Source organism: Triticum aestivum, chromosome 2A, assembly GCF_018294505.1.
Source record: "Triticum aestivum cultivar Chinese Spring chromosome 2A, IWGSC CS RefSeq v2.1, whole genome shotgun sequence".
NCBI lineage: Eukaryota > Viridiplantae > Streptophyta > Magnoliopsida > Poales > Poaceae > Triticum > Triticum aestivum.
This window is the reverse complement of record NC_057797.1, coordinates 128,805,601-128,830,339: the sequence shown is the minus strand read 5'-3', so window position 1 is coordinate 128,830,339 and position 24,739 is coordinate 128,805,601. Positions and strand designations below refer to the sequence as shown.

At 44.2% G+C, this 24,739-nt stretch overlaps 1 protein-coding gene and 1 long non-coding RNA gene across 6 annotated transcripts; both read left to right on the top strand.

Annotated features, from left to right (window-relative positions):
* The first annotated feature begins 16,244 nt into the window (after positions 1–16,244).
* LOC123187957 (protein TIFY 10b) lies at positions 16,245–18,576 on the top strand. The gene is made up of 5 exons (XM_044599969.1): positions 16,245–16,663; positions 16,928–17,072; positions 17,568–17,815; positions 17,920–17,977; positions 18,076–18,576. Exons 1-5 carry the CDS (start codon positions 16,540–16,542, stop codon positions 18,194–18,196), a joined length of 696 nt encoding a protein of 231 aa, XP_044455904.1. The 5' UTR covers positions 16,245–16,539; the 3' UTR covers positions 18,197–18,576.
* Positions 18,577–19,770: 1,194 nt separating this feature from the next.
* On the top strand, positions 19,771–24,257 carry LOC123187956 (uncharacterized). 5 transcript variants are annotated; one of them, XR_006494245.1, is made up of 6 exons: positions 19,771–20,010; positions 20,091–20,345; positions 20,599–21,620; positions 22,167–22,274; positions 22,400–23,093; positions 23,754–24,257. It is a non-coding gene; the product is annotated as an uncharacterized lncRNA (long non-coding RNA). The 5 variants fall into 5 exon arrangements; XR_006494244.1 differs by lacking the exon at positions 23,754–24,257 and having other exon boundaries at positions 20,599–20,857; positions 21,486–21,620; positions 22,400–23,199; XR_006494247.1 differs by lacking the exons at positions 22,167–22,274; positions 23,754–24,257 and having other exon boundaries at positions 20,599–20,857; positions 21,486–21,620; positions 22,400–23,199.
* The last annotated feature ends 482 nt before the right edge of the window (positions 24,258–24,739 follow it).

The window sequence follows — 24,739 nt, the reverse complement described above, 5'->3', positions numbered from 1 at the left end:
TCCGGTATTCGGGAGTTGCATGATCTCATAGTCATAGGAACATGTATAGTTATGGAGAAAGCAATAGCAACAAACTAAACGATCATCGTGCTAAGCTAACGGATGGGTCAAGTCAATCACATCATTCTCTAATGATGTGATCCCATTAATCAAATGACAACTCATGTCTGTGGTTAGGAAACATAACCATCATTGATTCAACGAGCTAGTCAAGTAGAGGCAAACTAGTGACACTCTGTTTGTCTATGTATTCACACATGTAATAAGTTTCCGGTTAATACAATTATAGAATGAATAATAAACATTTATCATGATATAAGGAAATAAATAATAACTTTATTATTGCCTCTAGGGCATATTTCCTTCAGTATCACCATCACATCTTTATCTTTATTGTTTTTCTTAGTTCAATCCTTTTGGTTATATCTTGATCTAGCAGAATAAAGTTTTTAGTAAGATCTAGCTTTGAGTTTGCTTTATGTTCCCTCTATGTAATCGAGTTCATGAGTTCTATATAATAAAGAGTAGTTTTGAGTTGAGGGCTTTGCTTTGTTGCTACGATCTTGAGGGAATGAAATAATAGAATAAAAAGAGATAAAAAGATCATATATTGATCTTATGGAGAGTAATGACTTCACATATAAAGAGTATGATGAATAAAAGTTGGTGAGAGTTGGCAAACATAGTTTTGGTCATTGTTGTAATTAATAAGAATTAATAAAGAAAGAGAGGATTCACATCTAAATATACTATCTTGGACATCTTTTGTAATTGTGAGCACTCATTAAAATATGACATGCTAAAAAGTTGATGTTGGACAAGGAAGACAACATAATTGGTCATGTTTTCTTATATCCGAACAGAAGTTATATTGTCATAGATCATCCAACATGTTGAGCTTGCCTTTCCCTCTCATGCTAGCCAAATTCTTTGCACCAAGTAGATATACTCCTTGTGCTTCCAAACATCCCTTAACCCAGTTTTGCCATGAGGGTCCACCATACCTACCTATGGATTGAGTAAGATCCTTCAAGTAAGTTATCATCGGTGCAAGCAATAAAAATTGCTCTCTAAATATGTATGATCTATTAGTGTGAAGAAAATAAGCTTTATACGAACTTGAAATATGGAAAAAATAAAAGCGATGGACTGCATAATAAAGTTCTTTCTCACAAGCGGCAATATAAAGTGACATTCTTTTGCATTAAGATTTTGTGCATCCAACCATAAAAGCGCATGACAACCTTTGCTTCCCTCTGTGAAGGGCCTATCTTTCACTTCTATCTTCTACCCTTATACAAGAGTCATGGTGATCATCACCTTTTCTTTTTACACTTTTTCCTCTGGCAAGCACTATATGTTGGAGAGATCCGGATATATATATCCACTCGGATGTAGGTTTCCGTAAAGTATTGTTGTTGACATTACCCTTGAGGTAAAAAGATGGCAGGTGAAACTATAAGCCCCTATCTTTCTGTGTCTGATTGAAGCTTTGAACCCATAAATATCATGTGAGTGTTAGCAATTGTGAAAGATTAAATGATAGTTGAATATGTGGACTTGCTGAAAAGCTCTTATATTGACTCTTTCCAACGTTATGATAAATTGCAATTGCTTCAATGACTGAGGTCATAGTTTGTTAGTTTTCAATAAAGTTTTTGATTCATGCTTTATCTTGTGAACGAATTGTTACTTTATAATAAGAAATTATATGACAATATATGTTGCTGTTAAAGATGATCATGATGCCCTCATGTCTGTATTTTATTTTATCGACACCTCTATCTCTAAACATGTGGTCATATTTTTCGATATCGGCTTTTGCTTGAGGACAAGCGAGGTCTGAGCTTGGGGGAGTTGATACGTCCATTTTGCATCATGCTTTTATATTGATATTTATTGCATTATGGGCTGTTATTACACATTATATCACAATACTTATTCCTTTACTCTCTTATTTTATAAGGTTTACATGAAGAGGGAGAATGTCGGCAGCTGGAATTCTGGACTAGAAAAGGAGCAAATATTAGAGACCTATTCTGCACAACTCCAAAAGTCTTGAAATTTCAAGGAGCATGTTTTTGTAATATATGAAAATATTGGGTGAAGAAAATACCAGAGGGGGCCACCAGCAAGCCACAAGGGTGGAGGGCGCGCCCTACCCCCTAGGCGCACCCCCCGTCCTTGTGGGCCCCCTAGCAGGCCTCCGACGCCCATCTTCTGCTATATGGTGTGTTTTGAACTGGAAAAAATGAGAAGGATGCTTTCGGGACGAAGTGCCGCCGTCTCGAGGCGGAACCTGGGCAGAACCAATCTAGGGCTTCGGCGGAGCTGTTCTGCCGGGGAAACATCCCTCCGGGAGGGGGAAATCGAAGCCATCGTTGATAACCCACAAGTATAGGGGATCACAACAGTTTTCGAGGGTAGAGTATTCAACCCAAATTTATAGATTCGACACAAGGGGAGCCAAAGAATATTTGCAAGTATTAGCAGCTAAGTTGTCAATTCAACCACACCTGGAGATGTATTATATGCAGCAACGTGATCAGTAGCAAAGTAATATGATAGTTTTGATAATATTGACAATAGCAATGGTAACAGTAACAATGATGATAGCAGTACTAACTTAGCAGAAACAATATAGGATAAATTCGTAGGCATTGGATCGGTAATTTGTTGGATGATATTCATCATGTGATAGTCATAACCTAGGGAAATATGGCACTAGCTCAAGTTCATAAATATAATGTAGGCATGTATTTCGTAAATAGTCATACATGCTTATGGAAAGAACTTGCATGACATCTTTTGTCCTACCCTCCAGTGGCAGCAGGGTCCATATTGGAAACTAAGGGATATTAAGGCCTCCTTTTAATAGAGAACCGGAACAAAGCATTAACACACGGTGAATACATGAACTCCTCAAACTACGATCATCACCGGGAGTGGTCCCGACTATTGTCACTTCGGGGTTGCCGGATCATAACACGTAGTAGGTGACTATAACTTGAAAGATCGGATCTAGAACATGGATACAATGGTGATAACATAAACAGTTCAGATCTAAAATCATGGCACCCGGGACCAAAGTGATAAGTATTAAGCATGGCAAAGTCATAGCAACATCAATCTCAGAACATAGTGGATACTAGAGATCAATCCCTAACAAAACTAACTAGATTACATGATGAATCTCATCCAACTCCTCACCGACCAGTGAGCCTACGAAGGAATTACTCACTCCCGGTGGGGAGAATCATGGAATTGGCGATGGAGAAGGGTTGGTGATGACGAAGAACGAAGATCTCCCTCTCTGGAGCCCCAAACAAACTCCAGATTTGGCCTCCCGATGAAGAACAGGAGGTGACGGCGGCTCCGTCTCGTGGATCACGATAATTCTTTCTTCCTGTTTTTTTGGAAAAATAGGATTTTATAGCATCGGTTTTAGGGTCTACGGCCCACCAGGTGGGGCAACCCACCTGGGCGCGCCTGGGAGGGCAGGCGCGCCCTGGTTGGTTGTGCCTTCGACAGGAGAAGACAAGGTAAAATGGGCTCTTTGTTAGATCAACAATTATTCATATGAGAGCCACTCAACATTTTCATCATGGTCTTCTCCTCGGTACGACTCAAAGAAAAGGAAAAGAGATTCAGAGAAACACACTAAAATATTTTTGGAGTTTTTATTTTTCTAGAACAAGCAAATAAAAGGGAAAAACAGAAACGAGAAAAACTATTTACACGGGAAAGCTCCCAACAAACAAAAGAAGAACAAGGAAATATTTTTAGGTTTTATTTTTAGTGCTACAACTAAGCATCCATAGAAGTAAATTAACTAAAACTTTTTTTGGTTTTTCTAAGGTTTTTCAAACACACAGGAATAAAGCAAGAAAATAAATTTAACATGGATGATACAATGAAAAAGTGTGGACACCGACAACTGGAATGAAATGTGTGAACATGAATGTAATGTGAGTGAGAAACACGTACTCCCTCAATCTTAGGATTTTGGCCTAACTTGGTAATCGATCAGTAGCCTGGATAGTAGTCAGCGTGGTAGCTCACGGAGGCTCTCGGTGCGGATGCCTCGGCCTGCCGTGCTGCCTCCACCGCCGCATTGTGAGCTCGGGCCTTGCTCTCAAGAACAAAATATCTCCCCTTGTTGTGATAGTCAAAAAGAGCAGGCGCAAGCAAATATGTGTGCACAACAGATGTTTCATTAAACAACAGATTGTAAGTGAAATTATGAATTTTTCCTTTGAGGATCTTATGCCTTTTCAAAGCATCAAAGTCTAAATACTGTGTAGGTAGGATAGGGCCAAAGGGCAAAGGTGAAACACCCGACCCTCGTGCTAAACGTGTGGCATATATTCCACCATAGAAATAGCCACAATTAGCGTTATGCTGCAGTCTGCGTGCAACAATCGCCCCAAGGTTATAACTCCTTACACCGGTGAGAGCGGTGCGTATGAGGCTCAAGTCTGGAGCACAAAGTGTACTACAGTCTTGCATGCCTACTATACATTTCCCGTTAAATAATGCAAAGTACTGAATTGCGGGAAATCGAATGCTCTTTATTCTACTTTGTGTCACTCCTCTCGTCTCATCGTAGAAAGACTGGTTAAGAATGATTGGTACTCAGCTCTTGGCGGTTCGTCAATCGAACCCCAGAATGGGAGTTTGCAGCGGTGAGCAAAATTCTCCAATGAAATGTAATTTGATTTTCATAAATTTTAAATGACACCCTAGACTCACGGGGATGGAATTTAAATCCCTTGACAAATGATTCAGTGAGAGTGTGGTGTTGTTCGCACTTATCTGCAATGTAGGGACCGAGTCCTGCATTGTGAACATATTGCTCAAATTCTTCCTTAATGCTCACACGCATCATATAGTCATCGCGAGGCCATAAGCATGTTTTGGTGGCTGCATCTCGAATGGAACTTTCACTCGGTTCAACATAAGACTTGCGAGCGGAGTTGTCACTAGAAGATGCCCCCGAGGATCTCCTCCTCGAAGAACTCCTTCCAAATAGGTTCATGATGTTCGCGTACAATTTTCTGGAAATGTTTAGGTGACAAAAATTTATCAACAAAACTTCATACAATTGATAGCAAATACTCATAGGGATAAATAGAGGCCATAGCAAGCATTCAAACTACTTAGAACTCTAAAAATTCAACATGCAAGCTCATCTACAGAAGCACCAAGAGTAGCTAATTATTCAAAATATAAATCACTAAAACAAAAACTAATTGGACAAACGGTGGAGTCACATACAAAGCAACAATCCTCCGAAACAGTTTTGGAAACGGAGATTCGAGCAAATCCACAGGTTTGAGAGCAAGAACACGAGAGAGAGCAATGGAGAATTTTTTCTGGAGGTAAGTGACGATGTGGTGGGAAGGGATAAGTGAGGGGGCCCACGTGGAGACCACAACCCACCAGGGCGCGCCTAGGGGTCCTGGCACGCCCAGGTGGGTTGTGCCCACCTAGTGCACCTCCCTCTGGTATTTGAAAACTTCCAATAGTGATTGTCAGAGATTTTTTTAATAACAATAATACCATTCACTTGGAATTGTTTCTTCACAAAGTGCAGCGTATGCTCATTACCATCGATATGAAAAGTGACCTTACTTTTGTTACAATCAATAACAGACCCTGCAATATTCAAGAAGGGTCTACCAAGGATAATCGACATGTTGTCGTCCTCGGGCATCTCAAGTATAACAAAGTCAGTCAAAATAGTAACATTAACAATAACAACGAGCACATCCTCACAGATACCGATAGGTATGGCAATTGATTTGTCAGCCATTTGCAAAGATATTTCATCAGGTGTGAGCTTATTCAAGTCAAGTCTTTTATATAAAGAGAAAGACATAACACTAACACCAACTCCTAAATCACATAAAGCAGTTTTCACATAGTTCTTTTTGATTGAGCAAGTTATAGTTGGTATTCCCGGATCTCCAAGGATTTTCCCCTCCCCCTTGCAATCGCAACGTCCAAATCGGTGTCCCGTGGAGGAGTCGACATCATTGCCACACATCAGTACGCCCGCATTGACTAGCTGGCCGCCATCGGGGCATTTTTGGCGTGGCAAGGTGGTGAAGGAGGAGGTGTTGTCAGTAATCATGAAGGCGCGCAGACGCCTCCTCCACTGCCTTGGCAGCCGCGGATTCTCCTCGTCGCGGGGCATCATGGCGATCGAGGAGAGGACGTCCAGGAAGGCGGCACAGTGCACCGCTCAATGTTCACGAAGTCCGAGAGGCGCTTACCTGGGTCCGTGTAGACCCCTACCTCGCTGAGGCCTGGGCCCGTGGTTGGTTGTTGACCAGCATGAGATGTCCACGTGGGGACAACACCGCCTCGATGGGGACCTCCGCCAAGATCGGTACAGAGTGGTTGCTCAGCGAGACCGACGTTGCCGCTGACAAAGGAAAGGGCAATGCTCCCTCGGCGAGGATCAACGTTAGCCGAGGCGGCCCTCCGCACGACGCAGAAGGAAGCACGGTGAGTCCTCCGTGAGCGTGAGGCGACTGTCGGGCTAGGCTGCCTCGCCCCATCGCTCTTCCGTCGCTGGAAGGACCACTTTGACGGCGACGACAACACGAACAACGATGGAGGTGTCGCGGTCCAGCCTGGTCGCGCATACAAGGTCACCATCCTCTACAAACTAGTTTAGTTTTTTTATGTTTTCTTATTTGAACAAATAAAACATACTTCGGTTTGTGTAAAATATATCAAACTTATTATTGGGGAACGTAGCAGAAATTCAAAATTTTCTATGCATCACCAAGATCAATCTATGGAGTAATCTAGCAACGAGGGAAGGAGAGTGCATCTACATACCCTTGTAGATCGCTAAGCGGAAGCGTTCAAGTGAACGGGGTTGATGGAGTCGTACTCGTCGTGATCCAAATCATCGATGATCCTAGTGCCGAACGGACGGCACCTCCGCGTTCAACACACGTACAACCCGGTGACGTCTCCTACGCCTTGATCCAGCAAGGGGAGAAGGATAGGTTGGGGAAGACTCCATCCAGCAGTAGCACGACGGCGTGGTGGTGGTGGAGGAGTGCGGGACTCCAGCAGGGCTTCGCCAAGCACTACGAGAGATGAGGAGGGAGAGGGGTAGGGCTGCGCCAACAAGGAGATCGAATCGCGTGTCTTGGGCACCCCCAAACCTCAAGTATATATAGGGGGAGGGGAGGGGCTGCGCCCCCACCTAGGGTCCCCTCCCTAGGGGTGGCGGTAGCCCCCAGATCCCATCTGGGCGGCGGCCACAAGGGGGAGAGGGGGAGGCGCACCTGGGGTGGGCCTTAGGGCCCATCTGCCCTAGGGTTTGCCCCCTTCCCCTCTTGGAGGCGCCTTGGGCCTTGGTGGGAGGCGCCCCAGCCCACCTAGGGGCTGGTCCCTTCCCACTATTGGCCCATGTAGGCCTCCGGGGCTGGTGGCCCCACCTGGTGGACCCCCGGACCCCTCCGGTGGTCCCGGTACACTACCGGTGATGCCCGGAACACTTCCGGTGGCCAAAACCATACTTCCTATATATCAATCTTTACCTCCGGACCATTCCGAAACTCCTCGTGACGTCCGGGATCTCATCCGGGACTCCGAACAACATTCGGTAACCGAGTGCATACTTTCCCTATAACCCTAGCGTCATTGAACCTTAAGTGTGTAGATCCTACGGGTTTGGGAACCATGCAGACATGACCGAGACACCTCTCCGGCCAATAACCAACAGCGGGATCTGGATACCCATGTTGGCTCCCACATATTCCACGATGATCTCATCGGATGAACCATGATGTCAAGGATTCAATCAATCCCGTATACAATTCCCTTTGTCCATCAGTATGATACTTGCCCGAGATTCGATCGTCGGTATCCCGATACCTTGTTCAATCTCGTTACCGGCAAGTCTCTTTACTCGTTCCGTAACACATCATCCCATGATCAACTCCTTGATCACATTGTGCACATTATGATGATGTCCTACCGAGTGGGCCCAGATATACCTCTCCGTTTACACGGAGTGACAAATCCCAGTCTCGATTCGTGCCAACCCAATAGACACTTTCGGAGATACCTGTAGTATACCTTTATAGCCATCCAGTTACGTTGTGACGTTTGGCACACCCAAAGCACTCCTACAGTATCCGGAAGTTGCACAATCTCATGGTCTAAGGAAATGATACTTGACATTAGAAAAGCTTTAGCATACGAACTACACGATCTTTGTGCTAGGCTTAGGATTGGGTCTTGTCCATCACATCATTCTCCTAATGATGTGATCCCGTTATCAACGACATCCAATGTCCATGGTCAGGAAACCGTAACCATCTATTGATCAACGAGCTAGTCAACTAGAGGCTTACTAGGGACATGGTGTTGTCTATGTATCCACACATGTATCTGAGTTTCCTATCAATACAATTCTAGCATGGATAATAAACGATTATCATGAACAAGGAAATATAATAATAACCAATTTATTATTGCCTCTAGGGCATATTTCCAACAGTCTCCCACTTGCACTAGAGTCAATAATCTAGTTCACATCGCCATGTGATTAACACTCACAAGTCACATCGCCATGTGACCAACATCCAAAGAGTTTACTAGAGTCACTAATCTAGTTCACATCACTATGTGATTAATACTCAATGAGTTATGGGTTTGATCATGTTATGCTTGTGAGAGAGGTTGTAGTCAACGGGTCTTGCCATATTCAGATCCATATGTATTTCGCAAAACTTTATATCGTAGATGCTGCTACCACGTTCCACTTGGAGCTATTCCAAATTATTGCTCCATTATACGTATCCGGTATCTCTACTCAGAGCTATCCGGATAGGTGTCAAGCTTGCATTGACATAACTCTTTATGTCGAACTCTTTATCACCTCCATAACCGAGAAACATTTCCTTATTCCTCTAAGGACAATTTTGACCGCTATCTGGTGATCTACTCCTAGATCACCTTTGTACCCTCTTGCCAGACATGTGGCAAGGCACACATCAGGTGTGGTACTCAGCATGGCATACCGTATAGAGCCTATGACAAAAGCATAGGGGACAACCTTCGTCCTTCCTCTTTCTTCTGCCGTGGTCAATCTTTGAGTCTTACTCAACTTCACACCTTACAACTCAGGTAAGAACCCCTTCTTTGACCGGTCTATTTTTGAACTCCTTCAAAAACATGTCAAGGTGTGCGTTCTTTGAAAGTATCATCAGGCGTCTTGATCTATCTCTATAGATCTTGATGCCTAATTTGTAAGCAGCTTTATCCAGGTCTTCCTTTGAAAATCACTCTTCAAACAACCGTTTATGCTTTCTAGAAATCCTACATCATTTCGGATCAACAATATGTCATCCACATATACTTATCAGAAATGTTGTAGTGCTCCCACTCACTTTCTTGTAAATACAAGTTTCTAACAAACATTGTATAAACCTAAAAGCTTTGATCACTCCATCAAAACATATATTCCGATTCCGAGATGCTTGCTCTAGTCCATAGAAGGATTGCTGGAGCCAGCATACCTTTTAGCATCCTTAGGATCGACAAAACCTTATATTGTATCACATACAACTTTTCTTACGAAAACTGGTAAGAAAACTTGTTTTGACATCCATCTGTAAGATTTCATAATCGAAAAATACAGCTAATGGTATCATGATTCCGACGGACTTAAGCATCGCTACGGGTGAGAAATTCTCATCGTAGTCAACTCCTTGAACTTGTGAAAAGACTCTTTCCCACAATTCGAGCTTCATAGACGGTAACATTACCGCCCACATCCGTCTTCTTCTTAAAGATCCATTTATCTCAATGGCTTGTCGATCATCGGGCAAGTCCACCAAAGTCCATACTTTGTTCTGATATATGGATCCTATCTCGGATTTCATGGCTTCTAACCATTTGTCGGAATACGGGCCCACCATCGCTTCTCCATAGATCGTAGGTTCATTGTTGTCTAACAACATGATATCCAAGACAGGATTACCGTACCACTCAGGAGTAGTACATATCCTTGTCGACCTACGGGGTTCGATAGCAACTTGATCCGAAGCTTCATGATCACTATCATTAACTTCCTATTCAACAGACGTAGGTGTCACAGAAAACTGTGTTGCATCACTCTCTGGTTGAAGTAAAGGTTCGACAACCTCATCAAGTTCTATCTTCCTCCCACTCAATTCTTTTGAGAGAAACTCCTTCTCGAGAAAGGACCCGTTCTTAGTGACAAACAATTTGCCCTCGGATCTGAGATAGAAGGTATACCCTACTGTCACCTTTGGGTATCCTATGAAGATGTGTTTGTCCGCTTTGGGTTCAAGCTTCTCCGACTGAAGCCTTAAGCATCGCAGCCCCAAACATTAAGAAACGACAACTTTGGTTTCTTGCCAAACCAATGTTCATACGACATCGTCTCAACGGACTTAGATGGTGTCCTATCTAAAGTGAATGCAGCTGTCTCTAACGCATAACCTCAAAATGAAAACGGTAGATTGGTAAGAGACATCATAGATCGCACCGTATCTCATAGTGTTCGATTACGACGTCCGGATACACCATTACCTTGTGGTGTTCCAGGTGGCTTCAACTGTGAAACAATTCCATAATGTCTTAAGTGATTGCCAAACTCATAACTCAGAAAATCCCCTTTTGATCAGATCGTAGGAACATGATCTTATTGTTATGATGATTCTTAACTTCACTCTAAAATTGCTTGAACTTTTCAAACGTTTCAGACTTGTGCTTCTTTAAGTAGATATACCTATATCTACTCAAATCGTCAGTGAAGATGAGAAAATAGCGATATCCACTGCATGCTTCAATTCTCATTGGATCACACGCATCAGCATGCATGATCTCCAACAAGTCACTTGCCTGTTTCATTGTACCTGAAAACGGGGTCTTAGTCATCCTGCCCATGAGGCATGGCTCACATGTGTCAAGCGATTCAAAATCAAGTGACTCCAAACATCCATCGACATGGAGTTTCTTCATGCATCTTACGCCAATATGACCTAAGCGGCAGTGCCACAAGAAAGTGGTACTTTCATTATTAACTCTACATCTTTTGGCGTGAACATGTGTATTACCACGACCGAGATTCAGTGAACCATTCACATAGGGTGCATGACCATGAAAGGTATCATTCATGTAAACAGAATAACCATTATTCTCTAACTTAAATGAATGACCATATTGCAATGAACATGATCTAATCATATTCATGCTCAACGTAGACACCTGATAACATTTATCTAGGTTCAATACTAATCCCTAAGGCAGATGGAGCGTGCGATGGTGATCTCATCAACTTTGGAAACACTTCCAACACACATCGTCACCTCGCCCTTAGCCAGTCTCCGTTTAGTCCGTAGCTTTTGCTTCAAGTCACCAGTAATAGCAACTGAACCGGTATCCAATACCCAGGTGCTACCAGGAGTACTAGCGAGGTACACATTAATAACACGTATATACTTTGTTGAAGTTGCCAGCCTTCTTATCTACCATGCATTTGGGGTAATTCCGCTACCAGTGACCGTCCCCTTACAATATAAGCACTTAGTCTCGGGTTTGGGTTCAACCTTGGGTTCCTTCACTGGAGCGGCAACTGGTTTACCATCCATGAAGTTTCCCTTCTAGCCCTTGCCCTTCTTGAAACCAGTGGTCTTGTTAAACCATCAACACTTGATGCTCCTTCTTTGATTTCTACCTTTTGCGGTCTTAAGCACCGCGAACAGCTCCGGGATCAACTCCATCCCTTGCATGTCATAGTTCATCACGAAGATCTGGTAGCTTAGTGATAGTGTCTAGAGAACTCTATCAATCACTATCTTATCCGGAAGTTTAACTCCCACTTGATTTAAGTGATTGTTGCACCCAGACATTCTGAGCACATGCTCACTAGCTGAGCTATTCTCCTCCATCTTGTTGGCAAAAGAACTTGTCAGAGGTCTCATACCTCTCAACACGGGCATGAGCCTGAAATCCCAATTTCAGCTCTTTGAACATCTCATATGTCTTATGGCGTTCAAAACGTCATTCTAATCCCGATTCTAAGCCGTAAAGTATGGTGCACTAAACTATCAAGTAGTCATCAGGGCGTGTCTGTTAGGTGTTCACAACATCCACAGACGATGTTGTAGGGGTTTGCACATTGAGCGGTGCACCAAAGACGTAAGCCTTCTATGTAGCAGTGAGGACACTCCTCGGACTACGGACCTAGTCCGCATCATTGCTTACAATATCTTTCAACTTAATCTTTCTCTAGGAACGTATTGAAATAGGGAGCTACAACGTGAGCTATTTATCTACAACATATTTGCGAAGACAATTTAGACTATGTTCAAGATAATTAAGTTCATCTTATGAACTCCCACTCAGATAGACATCCCTCTAGTCATCTAAGTGATTACATGATCCGAGTCAACTAGGCCGTGTCCGATCATCACGTGAGACGGACTAGTCATCATCGGTGAACATCTTCATGTTGATCGTATCTACCATATGACTCATGCTCGACCTTTCGGTCTCTTGTGTTCCGAGGCCATGTCTGTACATGCTAGGCTCGTCAAGTCAACCTAAGTGTTTCGCGTGTGTAAATCTGTCTTACACCCGTTGTATGTGAACATTAGAATCTATCACACCCGATCATCACGTGGTGCTTCGAAACGACGAACTTTCGCAACGGTGCACAGTTAGGGGGAACACTTTCTTGAAATTTTAATGAGGGATCATCTTATTTACTACCGTCGTTCTAAGCAAATAAGATGCAAAAACATGATAAACATCACATGCAATCAAATAGTGACATGATATGGCCAATATCATTTTGCTCCTTTTGATCTCCATCTTCGGGGCTCCATGATCATCGTTGTCACCGGCATGACACCATGATCTCCATCATCATGATCTCCATCATCGTGTCTTCTTGAAGTTGTCTCGTCATCTATTATTTCTACTACTATGGCTAACGCTTTAGCAATAAAGTAAAGTAATTACATGACGTTTATGTTGACACGCATGTCATAAATAAATAAAGACAACTCTTATGGCTCCTGCCGGTTGTCATACTCATCGACATGCAAGTCGTGATTCCTATTACAAGAACATGATCAATCTCATACATCACATATATCATTCATCACATCCTTTTGGCCATATTACATCACAAGGCATATGCTGCAAAAACAAGTTAGACGTCCTCTAATTGTTGTTGCAAGTTTTTACGTGGCTGCTATAGGTTTCTAGCAAGAACGTTTCTTACCTACGCGAAAACCACAACGTGATATGCCAATTTCTATTTACCCTTCATAAGGACCCTTTTCATCAAATCCGATCCGACTAAAGTGGGAGAGACAAACACCCGCTAGCCACCTTATGCAACTAGTGCATGTCAGTCGGTGGAACCAGTCTCACGTAAGAGTACGTGTAAGGTCGGTCCGGACTGCTTCATCCCACGATGCCGCCGAATCAAGATAAGACTAGTAACGGCAAGCAAATTGACAAACTCGACGCACACAACAACTTGTGTTCTACTCGTGCATAGAAACTACGCATAGACATAGCTCATGATGCCACTGTTGGGGAACGTAGCAGAAATTTAAAATTTTCTACGCATCACCAAGATCAATCTATGGAGTAATCTAGCAACGAGGGAAGGAGAGTGCATCTACATACCCTTGTAGATCGCTAAGCGGAAGCGTTCAAGTGAACGGGGTTGATGGAGTCGTACTCGTCGTGATCCAAATCACCGATGATCCTAGTGCCGAACGGACGGCACCTTCGCGTTCAACACACGTACAACCCGGTGACGTCTCCTACGCCTTGATCCAGCAAGGGGAGAAGGAGAGGTTGGGGAAGACTCCATCCAGCAGCAGCACGACGGCGTGGTGGTGGTGGAGGAGCGCGGGACTCCAGCAGGGCTTCGCCAAGCACTACGAGAGACGAGGAGGGAGAGGGGTAGGGCTGCGCCAACAGGGAGATCGAATCGCGTGTCTTGGGCACCCCCAAACCTCAAGTATATATAGGGGGAGGGGAGGGGCTGCGCCCCCACCTAGGGTTCCCTCCCTAGGGGTGGCGGTAGCCCCCAGATCCCATCTGGGTGGCGGCCACAAGGGGAGGGGGAGGCGCACCTGGGGTGGGCCTTAGGGCCCATCTGCCCTAGGGTTTGCCCCCTTCCCCTCTTGGAGGTGGCTTGGGCCTTGGTGGGAGGCGCCCCAGCCCACCTAGGGGCTGGTCCCTTCCCACTATTGGCCCATGTAGGCCTCCAGGGCTGGTGGCCCCACCTGGTGGACCCCCGGACCCCTTCGGTGGTCCCGGTACACTACCGGTGATGCCCGAAACACTTCCGGTGGCCAAAACCATACTTGCTATATATCAATCTTTACCTCCGGACCATTCCGGAACTCCTCGTGACGTCCGGGATCTCATCCGGGACTCCGAACAACATTCGGTAACCGCGTGCATACTTTCCCTATAACCCTAGCGTCATCGAACCTTAAGTGTGTAGACCCTACGGGTTCGGGAACCATGCAGACATGACCGAGACACCTCTCCGGCCAATAACCAACAGCGGGATCTGGATACCCATGTTGGCTCCCACATGTTCCACGATGATCTCATCGGATGAACCACGATGTCAAGGATTCAATCAATCCCGTATACAATTCCCTTTGTCCATCGGTATGATACTTGCCCGAGATTCGATCGTCGGTATCCCGATACCTTATTCAATCTCGTTACCGGCAAGTCTCTTTACTCGTTCCATAACACATCATCCCGTGATCAACTCCTTGATCACATTGTGCACATTATGATGATGTCCTACCGAGTGGGCCCAGAGATACCTCTCCGTTTACACGGAGTGACAAATCCCAGTCTCGATTCGTGCCAACCCAACAGACACTTTCGGAGATACCTGTAGTGTACCTTTATAGCCACCCAGTTACGTTGTGACGTTTGGCACACCCAAAGCACTCCTACGGTATCCGGGAGTTGCACAATCTCATGGTCTAAGGAAATGATACTTGACATTAGAAAAGCTTTAGCATACGAACTACACGATCTTTGTGCTAGGCTTAGGATTGGGTCTTGTCCATCACATCATTCTCCTAATGATGTGATCCCGTTATCAACGACATCCAATGTCCATGGTCAGGAAACCATAACCATCTATTGATCAACGAGCCAGTCAACTAGAGGCTTACTAGGAACGTGGTGTTGTCTATGTATCCACACATGTATCTGAGTTTTCTATCAATACAATTATAGCATGAATAATAAACGATTATCATGAACAAGGAAATATAATAATAACCAATTTATTATTGCCTCTAGGGCATATTTCCAACACTTATGTCTATTGTAAAATATTGTTCGAGCATTCTAATAGAGTAGCAAACAATGTTGCCCATGGGCTTGCTAGGTTGGCTTAACTCCACCCTCCTATTAAATGGTTGAGGTGGCCGTAAATGAAATTGTAGCTTTTCTCGCAAGCGATGTGCTTATTGTTTCAAATGAATAAAGTTGGTATTTTTATTAAAGGAAATTGGAAGAGCAAAATTTCTACTGCTCGTTATAGTAGAAATAACTTAGCTAGTAACGTAACACACCCAGCATATGTTTGTTTATACGACAAGTAGTTAATGATAAGAGGTAACATAATACATTATCATAACATAACGCACCTCGAATCAAAATGAGCCTACATGTACATGAACTAAGACTTGCATGATACCACAGACAGATATGTTATGAAGTTTTACGAAGTTATGCATGGTACAGTACTAGTCTTATAACTTACTTTCACAGCGCTAAGAGATATTTGAGGGAGAGCAAGATTGAGAGAAATGCTACTCGTAGGAGTCACGAGGGAACAGTGATGGGGCAGTGTGAGGTCAAAACCCGGATCTGACCAAACAGGCAAGCGCCAGGCGCTCGTGCCGCGCCACAGTACAGCCACGATCGCATTCCGCACGGTGGTTAAGCACGCGCACATGGGGACGGCGGGGCCCCCACCCGCGGGTGAAAAAATCAACCCAACCAAGCAAGAGAGAGAGAAAGAAGGAAAGAGAATTTCGAAAGGTGCCGGCCGTGAAAGCCCCACCTCCCCCTCCTCCACACGAACCACGTGCGAAATTTCCCGCAATCATCGCGGTCCCTCCGCCCCGCTTAATAAATGCGCTAAACTAATCCAACCATCGAGATGGCACCCACGCTCGCACTAGATTAATCCGTTTTCCACCGCGGGGGCTGGATTTCAATTTTGCTTAGCCAGAAACCGCGTCCTTCCCTTATAAGCGCGTACGCACACGGCACACCACCATACCATCCCGCACCGCACGACAGACAGACAGCACGAGGAAGGCGAGCCAACCACCCACCACCGCCGCGAGGCTAGCACCACGGGCGAGCTCGGCCGATTCCGTTTGCGATTCCGTCTGCGCTATTGAGGTTTGTTTGGGGGAAGGGGAGGCGGTTCGGAGGTGGAGCTTAGGGAGAGAGAGACCGGAGATGGCGGCTTCCGCGAGGCAGGGGGAGAGGGCGACCAGCTTCGCCATGGCCTGCAGCCTGCTCAGCCGCTACGTCCGCCAGAACGGCGCCGCCGCCGCCGAGCTCGGCCTCGGAATCAACAAGGGTGAGGGGCCGTGTTTCGGGATTTGGGCGCTTCACCAGAGCTGTTCGCTGTTTGTTTATTTATTTATTTGGTTGGGGGAGGTTGCGTTCCGATTCGTGGGAAAAAGTTTCTGTCCTCTGGGGGGATTCCGCGCGAGATCTGAGTCTGTTTTCCCGATTTTGGGGACGAAGGTCCTCGTCGCGTCGATCTGGTCTGGAATTTGGTGGCTGGTGGAGTGAATTGAGAAATCCAGCTCTCTGATCTGAGGCTTTGATTGGGTTTCAGGTGAGGCCGAGGCTCACATGGCGGCGGACACGAAGAGCACTTTGCCCGGGGCGGAGGGCGAGGAGGCCGGCAGGAAGAAGGAGACCATGGAGCTCTTCCCGCAGAGCGCCGGCCTGCAGGACGCCGCCGCCCCTGATGCTACCAGGTATTTGACCGTGCCACTTTTCTCTGCTCCATTTTTAGCCTTACGCTAGTGCAAGTCAGAATCCATACATACAGATAAAAGTCAGATGGCGAGTGGAGAAACCTTTCTATCTGTTCGGTTTATCTGAACCGTACTGGATTATGCAAGGCCTGAAATCTAGCTGAGAGTGATTGTAATTAACCGATTTTAATATTTGCAACCAACTGCTCCCTGGGTTGAGATGATTTCTTCTTGGGATGGAGCAATCAACCATCCATGCTCCGAGTTATAATAGTACTAGGTTTGCTCATGCTCCAAAGCGTAGCTATTCGACCTTAAACCGTATCCTTATTGATACAAAGCGACTGATCGAGGTGAGTTTGTTTGTACATGAATAAAAAATACGGTTTCCCAGAGAACATTTCCCCTTGCTTGTGAAAATTGGTTAGGCAGCTAGTGCAAAACTGAAGAGTAGTCTGCAAGTGTACTTAATTGCTGTGTGCACATAAATTTCAGGGAGGAAGACAAGAGCCAGCTGACCATCTTCTATGGTGGGAAGGTGCTCGTGTTCAACGATTTCCCAGCCGACAAGGCAAAGGGCCTGATGCAGTTGGCTGGCAAGGGCAGCCCTGTTGTTCAGAACGTCTCTGCGACCACAACTGCTGCAGACACCGCCAAGGTCCAGACGGCCGTGCTGGCCCCGGCAAGTAGTTTGCCTAGTGATCCGGTTAATGCTCACAAGTCTGCTCGTCCGAATGCTTCTGGTAATTACCCAGTGATTTGTTGTACATATCCATTGCGTTGTTTGACATGTACGTTGCTTGTTCTTATTGTGTTGATTATTGACAAAATCTTTTCTGTCTTGTAGATCTGCCAATTGCTAGAAAGGCGTCACTTCACCGATTCCTTGAGAAGAGAAAGGATCGGTAAGTTGCTTTTGCTGTCAATGAACTCATGATCTCATGATCATCTTTTCTCACCACCACAGTTTATGGATCTAACTTGTGCTTTTGTTTTCGTATAGTCTGCATGCAAAGGCACCATATCAAGCTTCTCCTTCTGATGCAACACCAGTCAAGAAGGAGTTTGAGAACCAGCCATGGCTTGGACTGGGGCCGAATGCCGCCCTGAAGCCAAACCAATAAGGCGGCATGAAAGAAGCCTTATGCCCTTACCAGAAATATGTGAAATGTGCTTTGTCCTTAGAGTATCAACAAGTCATGAATATTTTATCCCATATCATGTTCTAGCGTTTTGTTTTAGGTTATGGTTCTATGTTATTCGCCTCCATAGTTCCGATGTAAAGAGAAGTAGCAAATGATGATGACCGGTGCCCGAAGCCCGAGAGAAGTTTTGGCATGTTAACACATGGTGATATTGAGTTGGCCATGCTAAGGAAAAAAAGTTAGTGCAAAGAAACATAGCTGTATCCTATATGTGAACTCTGATCATTCCGTATTGTCATTGAGTTTTATCCTTGATTTGTAAAAGCAAGTGATTGTAATGGATTCATATTATGTTTGTATTCCCGTGGCTGTATGTTTACATGATTCGGTTCTCAGATCTTTATGAGTTCTTATTCTGTTTGTTCATGGGAGGGAGTTTTGTCGAGGCGATGGATAATGATTTTCCATGGACAGGCTAATATAACTAAGGAAACAAATTCCGCCTGTAGTCAACAAGTGATATGGCATCTAATTCTCTACAAACACAAGCAATGATCTATTTTGGTCTATTGTAAAGTTGCTTTCGTCTATAGTTGTGTAACCAATCATGCAAATACAGAGCAGCACGGGAGGGTCAGGCAGATCCCGGGTAGGTTGGATGGCGTTGTCCAGCTGAGGATAGGGTGTGAGAGGAAGACGGATGCACAAGGCAAGACTTGTCACCCCCCTCCTGCCTAATTCTTTAACCAAAAGGCAGGAGCACATGTGAGAATTGGGGAGGTGATAGGATCCTGGTTGACAGCTAAAGCAAAGCAAGGAAAGATGCGTGACAAAACCACAGGAAGTTGTTTGGAAGTTGCAAGGGGTGGGGCCCATGTCGGCGCAACTTGCTTGCCTTTCTACTTCAACTTGTGTGTATTTTATGTTTGTGTGCTTGCTAATATAAGACCGCGGCGCAGAGGGATGCTGGTGAGATTGACGATGATGCGGTGCACATCCTCGCAGCTTCCTGCCTCCCCTTCTTCAACCTTTTGAATTTGCTTTTGTTATGTTATTACTATGTGGGAATATTATGCCTTGGCTTTGTCAAAACCTTGTGCTGGTTAGTCTTGTGGCATGTCTCCTGATAGCACTGTTTGGAAGAATGTTGAGCTGGTCAGAGGAAAGCTCAGTCGGCATGGAAAAATGAGAGAAGAAAGCTCAGGAAGCATTTTTTGGTGAAAAAACAACAATATTTTCTTGACCGGAAACAGCAAGAGAGCATTCTACCTGTTGCATATAATAAACTATAAACAGAAGAGTGAACCGTAAGGTCCATGCACTTAGCTTGTGGACTACTCGTTTTGGCCGCTAAATGCGCGCGTGGAATGGCTTTGGGGGCAGACCAAGGGAAAGGCAACCAAAAGGTGGAGCCATGTGCTACCTGATCATGTCCCGGCGCAAGTTGATCAACTAGTCTACTATCTACTATCACTATAAAAACACGAGAGGGCGGAGAACCAATTCATCCTATCCATTAATCCAGCAGATCATAGGGCTCAAAATCATCCCGTGTTTAACGCTAAACAAACGCCGGTCTCCCCGCTGCCCACCTCCACTCGCCCTTAAAAAAAAGAAAAACAAACCGCTCCTGCCTCTTCTCTCGCACGACCCCCACGCGCCCGCCGCCGCCGCCCCTCCCTCGAACGAAACTCACGCGACAGGCGGCTCTCGCATGCCTCCCCCTCCCCGCGTCTCACCGGCGAAGAGGGATACGTGCCGTGCCCGGCCGCCGCCCCGTGCGGTTGATTCCAGTGAGGGTGCTCCCTTAGTCTGGTCGACGCTGCACTCTCACGTCTCCTCCCTGACCCTTTCTTCCTCTTCCTCGGCACAGGACGCTGGGTCGCCGTATTGCCGTATTGGGCAGCAGTTCGCCGCTACACTGCACGAGGAGGGCGACGCTTGGGCCGCCGCTGAGCCGGACGAGGTCTCCGTCCGGGTCTGCTGCCAAGCTTGTGGCCGGCCACTTGGCTCGCCGCCCGTCTCACCTTACAGCAAGCACCACTAGGAGTCTGGGACTCCCCATCCAGCTCGCTCTTTGCTACATCTTGCCGCTCCCAATCCAGGTCGCCACATGCCTCTGGACCAGGTATTTAATACTACAGGATTAATGTCTTGCAACTGCACATAGAAATTGATATTGCTCGATCTGGTATTTAAGGAACTCTCACTGATGCGTACAAATATTCAATTGATAGCTACTAGCTACCTGAAATAGAGGTTGAATCTTGTGCACGAGTTTGGCTTATTGGGTTTCATTTTGTTTTGCTTTGTACAATTCTTCCAATGGAAATGCTGAACATTTGTAGATGGATAGATTTTCACCTAATGTTTTGTTGTAGCATACACATTGAGGCAAGCTAACATCGACAAGCAGAAATCGGACACCTCAAGTTCACGAAGTTAATGGCAAAAAAGAGAACTTACTAGACTTGATGACTGCACAATGGAATTATCGATTTTTATGTGTGCCATTCAAAAGATGTTGCGGCTTTAACTAAAACATATCTGTAAGCCTTGGAGCTTGAACATTGGCTTATCCCAAGAAGAATCAAGTTTGATTGTACAGTACATGTTGTTTCTCTATGCAGAATTCCAAAGGTACTTCATATACGACTCTTCATGATGCAAAAAATAATAATATTTATGGCTGGACCACTAATTGTATAGTTTGGTTAAAAATCATTTAGTAGACTGTAGCAACTTTGATTTTAGGTGTTGAAGTATCCTGACATTGGAAGCACATTGTAGCAACCTTGTACTAACTTGTTGATAAAAAATGATTGCCTTTCAAAGTTTCAATGAACTTCTCACTGGACATTTTGTCGCATTGGCCTGAATCTGTATGTTGCATCATTTGTTCACAATGAAAACTGTATGTACCTGCATTGGATGGTGTATTTGTAGGAAGGTTATCCTTTCTTCAAGGACTGTAAGTTTCCTGGGAAGTGTTCCTTTTTCTGAAAAACTCTTTGTTTGTCCACTGTAATATTTTGTTTACATAAGGTTTCTCTTTCCTTTTGTGGGCATAATGTCGAGACAATAATATTCAGAAAGTTGTTGTTTTAGGGAAACTGCTAACTCCATATGTCAGACCCATATAATTGTTCAGCATGCATAGTGTTCCTATGTCTATGATGTTTTTGTTTCCTTTTATATCACAGTACTCTTCATTTTGGCCATGCCTTCAAACTGAACCAAAAATGGTTTGTCTGATGACATGTTTCAGGAGATTGTTGATATCAAACAGTAGATATGAGGGTGATCATTTTTTGCAAGTTTTGCCTGAGGAATCTTTTTGCAGTTGATAAGACATGGGCTGGACTTACTTCCGTCTGCAATATTTTTGCTAAAGTGATTCAAGGTATGTTCGATTGCTTACTTAGGATGGTTATACTGAACCTCTTCGGGAACCAAGAAAGACATTATGTATGTACAAATAACATGGGCATAAAGTTCGTTTTTACATTGAAAATCTATATATGCAATTTTCTGTAACAATCGAAAATTCATTCATTCACTTTGTGAGATGTCACACAACACCATGCTCCAAATTGTTGTCTATTTGATCCTTGTGTCAGAATCATAGACTCGTGCATAATTGCATATATACTGTGACTGGGCGCCAGTACATTTGCAACATTCTAAAGTTAGTTTGTTGTGATTTTTTTACCAAAACTTTTCTTCTACAATTTATATGCATGCAGAGGATCTTCAATTGGTTTCATCATTTATCTAGGCTATATATGGAAGGTTGCGTAATCATAGATGGTCTTACTTATGGGTAGGGGAGTTTCTAAAGGGTTAATAGGGCGTGCCAAACCCCTTTTTGTGGCCATGTTCATGTCTGAGCATGAAAAAGAAACACCAAGGCCCTATTTTGATTATCGTTTTTCTTTTAAATACACAGTTACCATGGCATGAATGCCCTTGTGATGACGGTGGTGTGTGTGATTGCATGAGGACTGCAGGTCTGCAACAATGATGATGGCAATGCCAATTCAGTTGTGGTTGCAGAGTATTGATCTAATACTCATCTGAGTTTTTTCTTAAATCTAATAAGCAAATAGATGATCATGAAGGGATGTTTAACTATAAACACGTGAACTCATTTCTTGGTATACTGAAGTGTTATTCTGACAGGTGACTATGTGGAGCTTTTGAAGGAAAAGGATAAACCAAGAAGCCTGGGCGATCGTCTATTGGCGGCAACCTGGTATACATGACCTCATTGACCTGCCTGAATCTTTTGATGATAGATCATTAATATGTCATAGAGGTAAAAAAAGAAATTCTGCACTCGGTACAACTGAGCATTTTATTATGGAAGTGATGGACAATCTCTTGCATTGTCTTGTGGCTGGCCATGTACGTATTTCACCTATAAGCATAACACATAGGCTGGCACAATTCTAGAGAGGTTATTTTTAGTCTAAAAGCATATGTATTTTTTACACTCCTAACACTTACAATTCATATTTTTTGTATTTATAGTAGTCAAGATGTGCATTTCGTGTGCTTAACTACTGTATAAAGAGTGCTAGCTTGCTCGTATGTTTTGTTTAATTTTGGTTAGAACATCTAGATGGTGATAAAAAAAGAAGAGAGTACTTTTTTTCCGTGAATATACATGTTGCGTACTATTCCATTGATAGAGGCAATTAAGGGTTGTGTTCCTTGAGCTGAGCTGCGTACACTGCATGGCGCAGACAAGGACACGGTTAAGCAGAAGGCATGAGGATGCTCAGCCCCAAGAGTCATAGAATCAGATGACGGGCAAGATCATGTTCAATGCTTCTATGTGTAAAATTGAATGACATTGTGATCAGTTAGATTGGTGAGTTGTTTCGCGGCCCGACACAATTATAACTGATGATTCATGTAGTATTCAAAGCCTTCACGTGACATTGTTCTGCTTATTAAGGTTGAAGTTTATTTGTGAATCTGCCGTTATTCTCATGCATGTATGGCATGAGCTTGTTCTTAAATCAGATTATATATTATCCATTTTTCCTTATATTTTTGGGAAAATTTGTGGTCCACGTAATAACTATGAAGAATCATATTATGATTTTACTTCTTTTGTTCACTGCTTTAAAAGCCAGTGTTTATCCCATGCCACAGTATATGGCCTTTATGAGTTATACCTCTGAGAAACTTTACAATTTTGTTCCAAGTTTGCATCTCGGCCATGTTCATTTGGACAATTCTTACATGTTCCATAATTACTATGAAGTTTGCATTATAGAATATAGACATTCTAGGATATTTGACTCTTTTTTTACTATGCACTAGACTAAATAGCCTATGCCTCTATCTTCTCTATGGAGAAGTTCAACCAGTTGATTGCCGTTGATGTGTTACATATACATTTGATTGCGAGACTTTTTTTTATTTTACATAGTTGTCTGCCAATTGTGACAAAGGACGAAATTCTTTTCTATGATTATACGTGTGTTACACGTGCACGCTTACTAGCGTTAACAAATCTGTGCAGAGCCCCCGCTGGTCCACGAAACGTCTTGCCCTTATTTCCAGGATAGGATGGGAAATGTTCTTGGTACCAATGGACCCTCGGCTCGGGTCCAATAATCTGGGCGCGAACACATGGTGAGAAATTGGGGAAACGAACACATGAGGAGAGGACTCCCTTGACATGGACAACTGAGCGGCTGATCCAGCAATGGTCCCCCGGAACACATGAGGAGAGGACTCCCTTGATTCGGAACTCGTATGCGTCGGCAGCGATCGGGGAAGGAGATTGGTGATATTTTAGTTTAATTAATCTGGAAACAGGGGCAGTGAGCCTCTGTTTCTTGCTGCTATACTATCTTGGCGTATGGGCTACTCTTTCAGGTTCATTTCACCGCGTGCAGATTGTTTTAAAACATGGGGAGGTGATCTGATCCCTGTAGATAGATATAAACCTGCGTGCTGCACGTTCGTCGACAGTTTAGGTGTTTCATGTGCCTGGAATGAATGAATACACGGGCTTGCGTGCTGTGTGCTTGTCAACAGTTTCGGTGGTTCATGAACCTGGAATCCATGGGCTTGGTGTTATTTTATACTAGCAGGGAATGAGATGCGTCTGCTTTGTTCTTTGTATGGTAGCATGCACGTGTCTGTAGCTATAGCTTTGTGTAATAAGAGCTGTTGAGTATAATGGTTATTTAAGAAACGTAGGATAGCGTAAGATTTATTCTACCTTGTCTTGTATTTCAAGATGATCATGTACTTTTATATATATGCCCACGAGGCTCAAGCAATAATACAACAACAATTCCATCAAAACCTTCTCTACCTTCTAACATGGTATCAGCCTAACCGATCCAACCCTAGCCATCGTCCGTTGCTTCCGCTCCGCGCGCCGCCCTTGTGGCGGTCGGCCTCCATGATCGCCGCCGGGGGTCGCGTCATCCGTACCTAGGGTTCGTTCGTCGTTCGTGTTGACCAGCTGCCCTAGAGAGTCTTTTTCCTCGACCG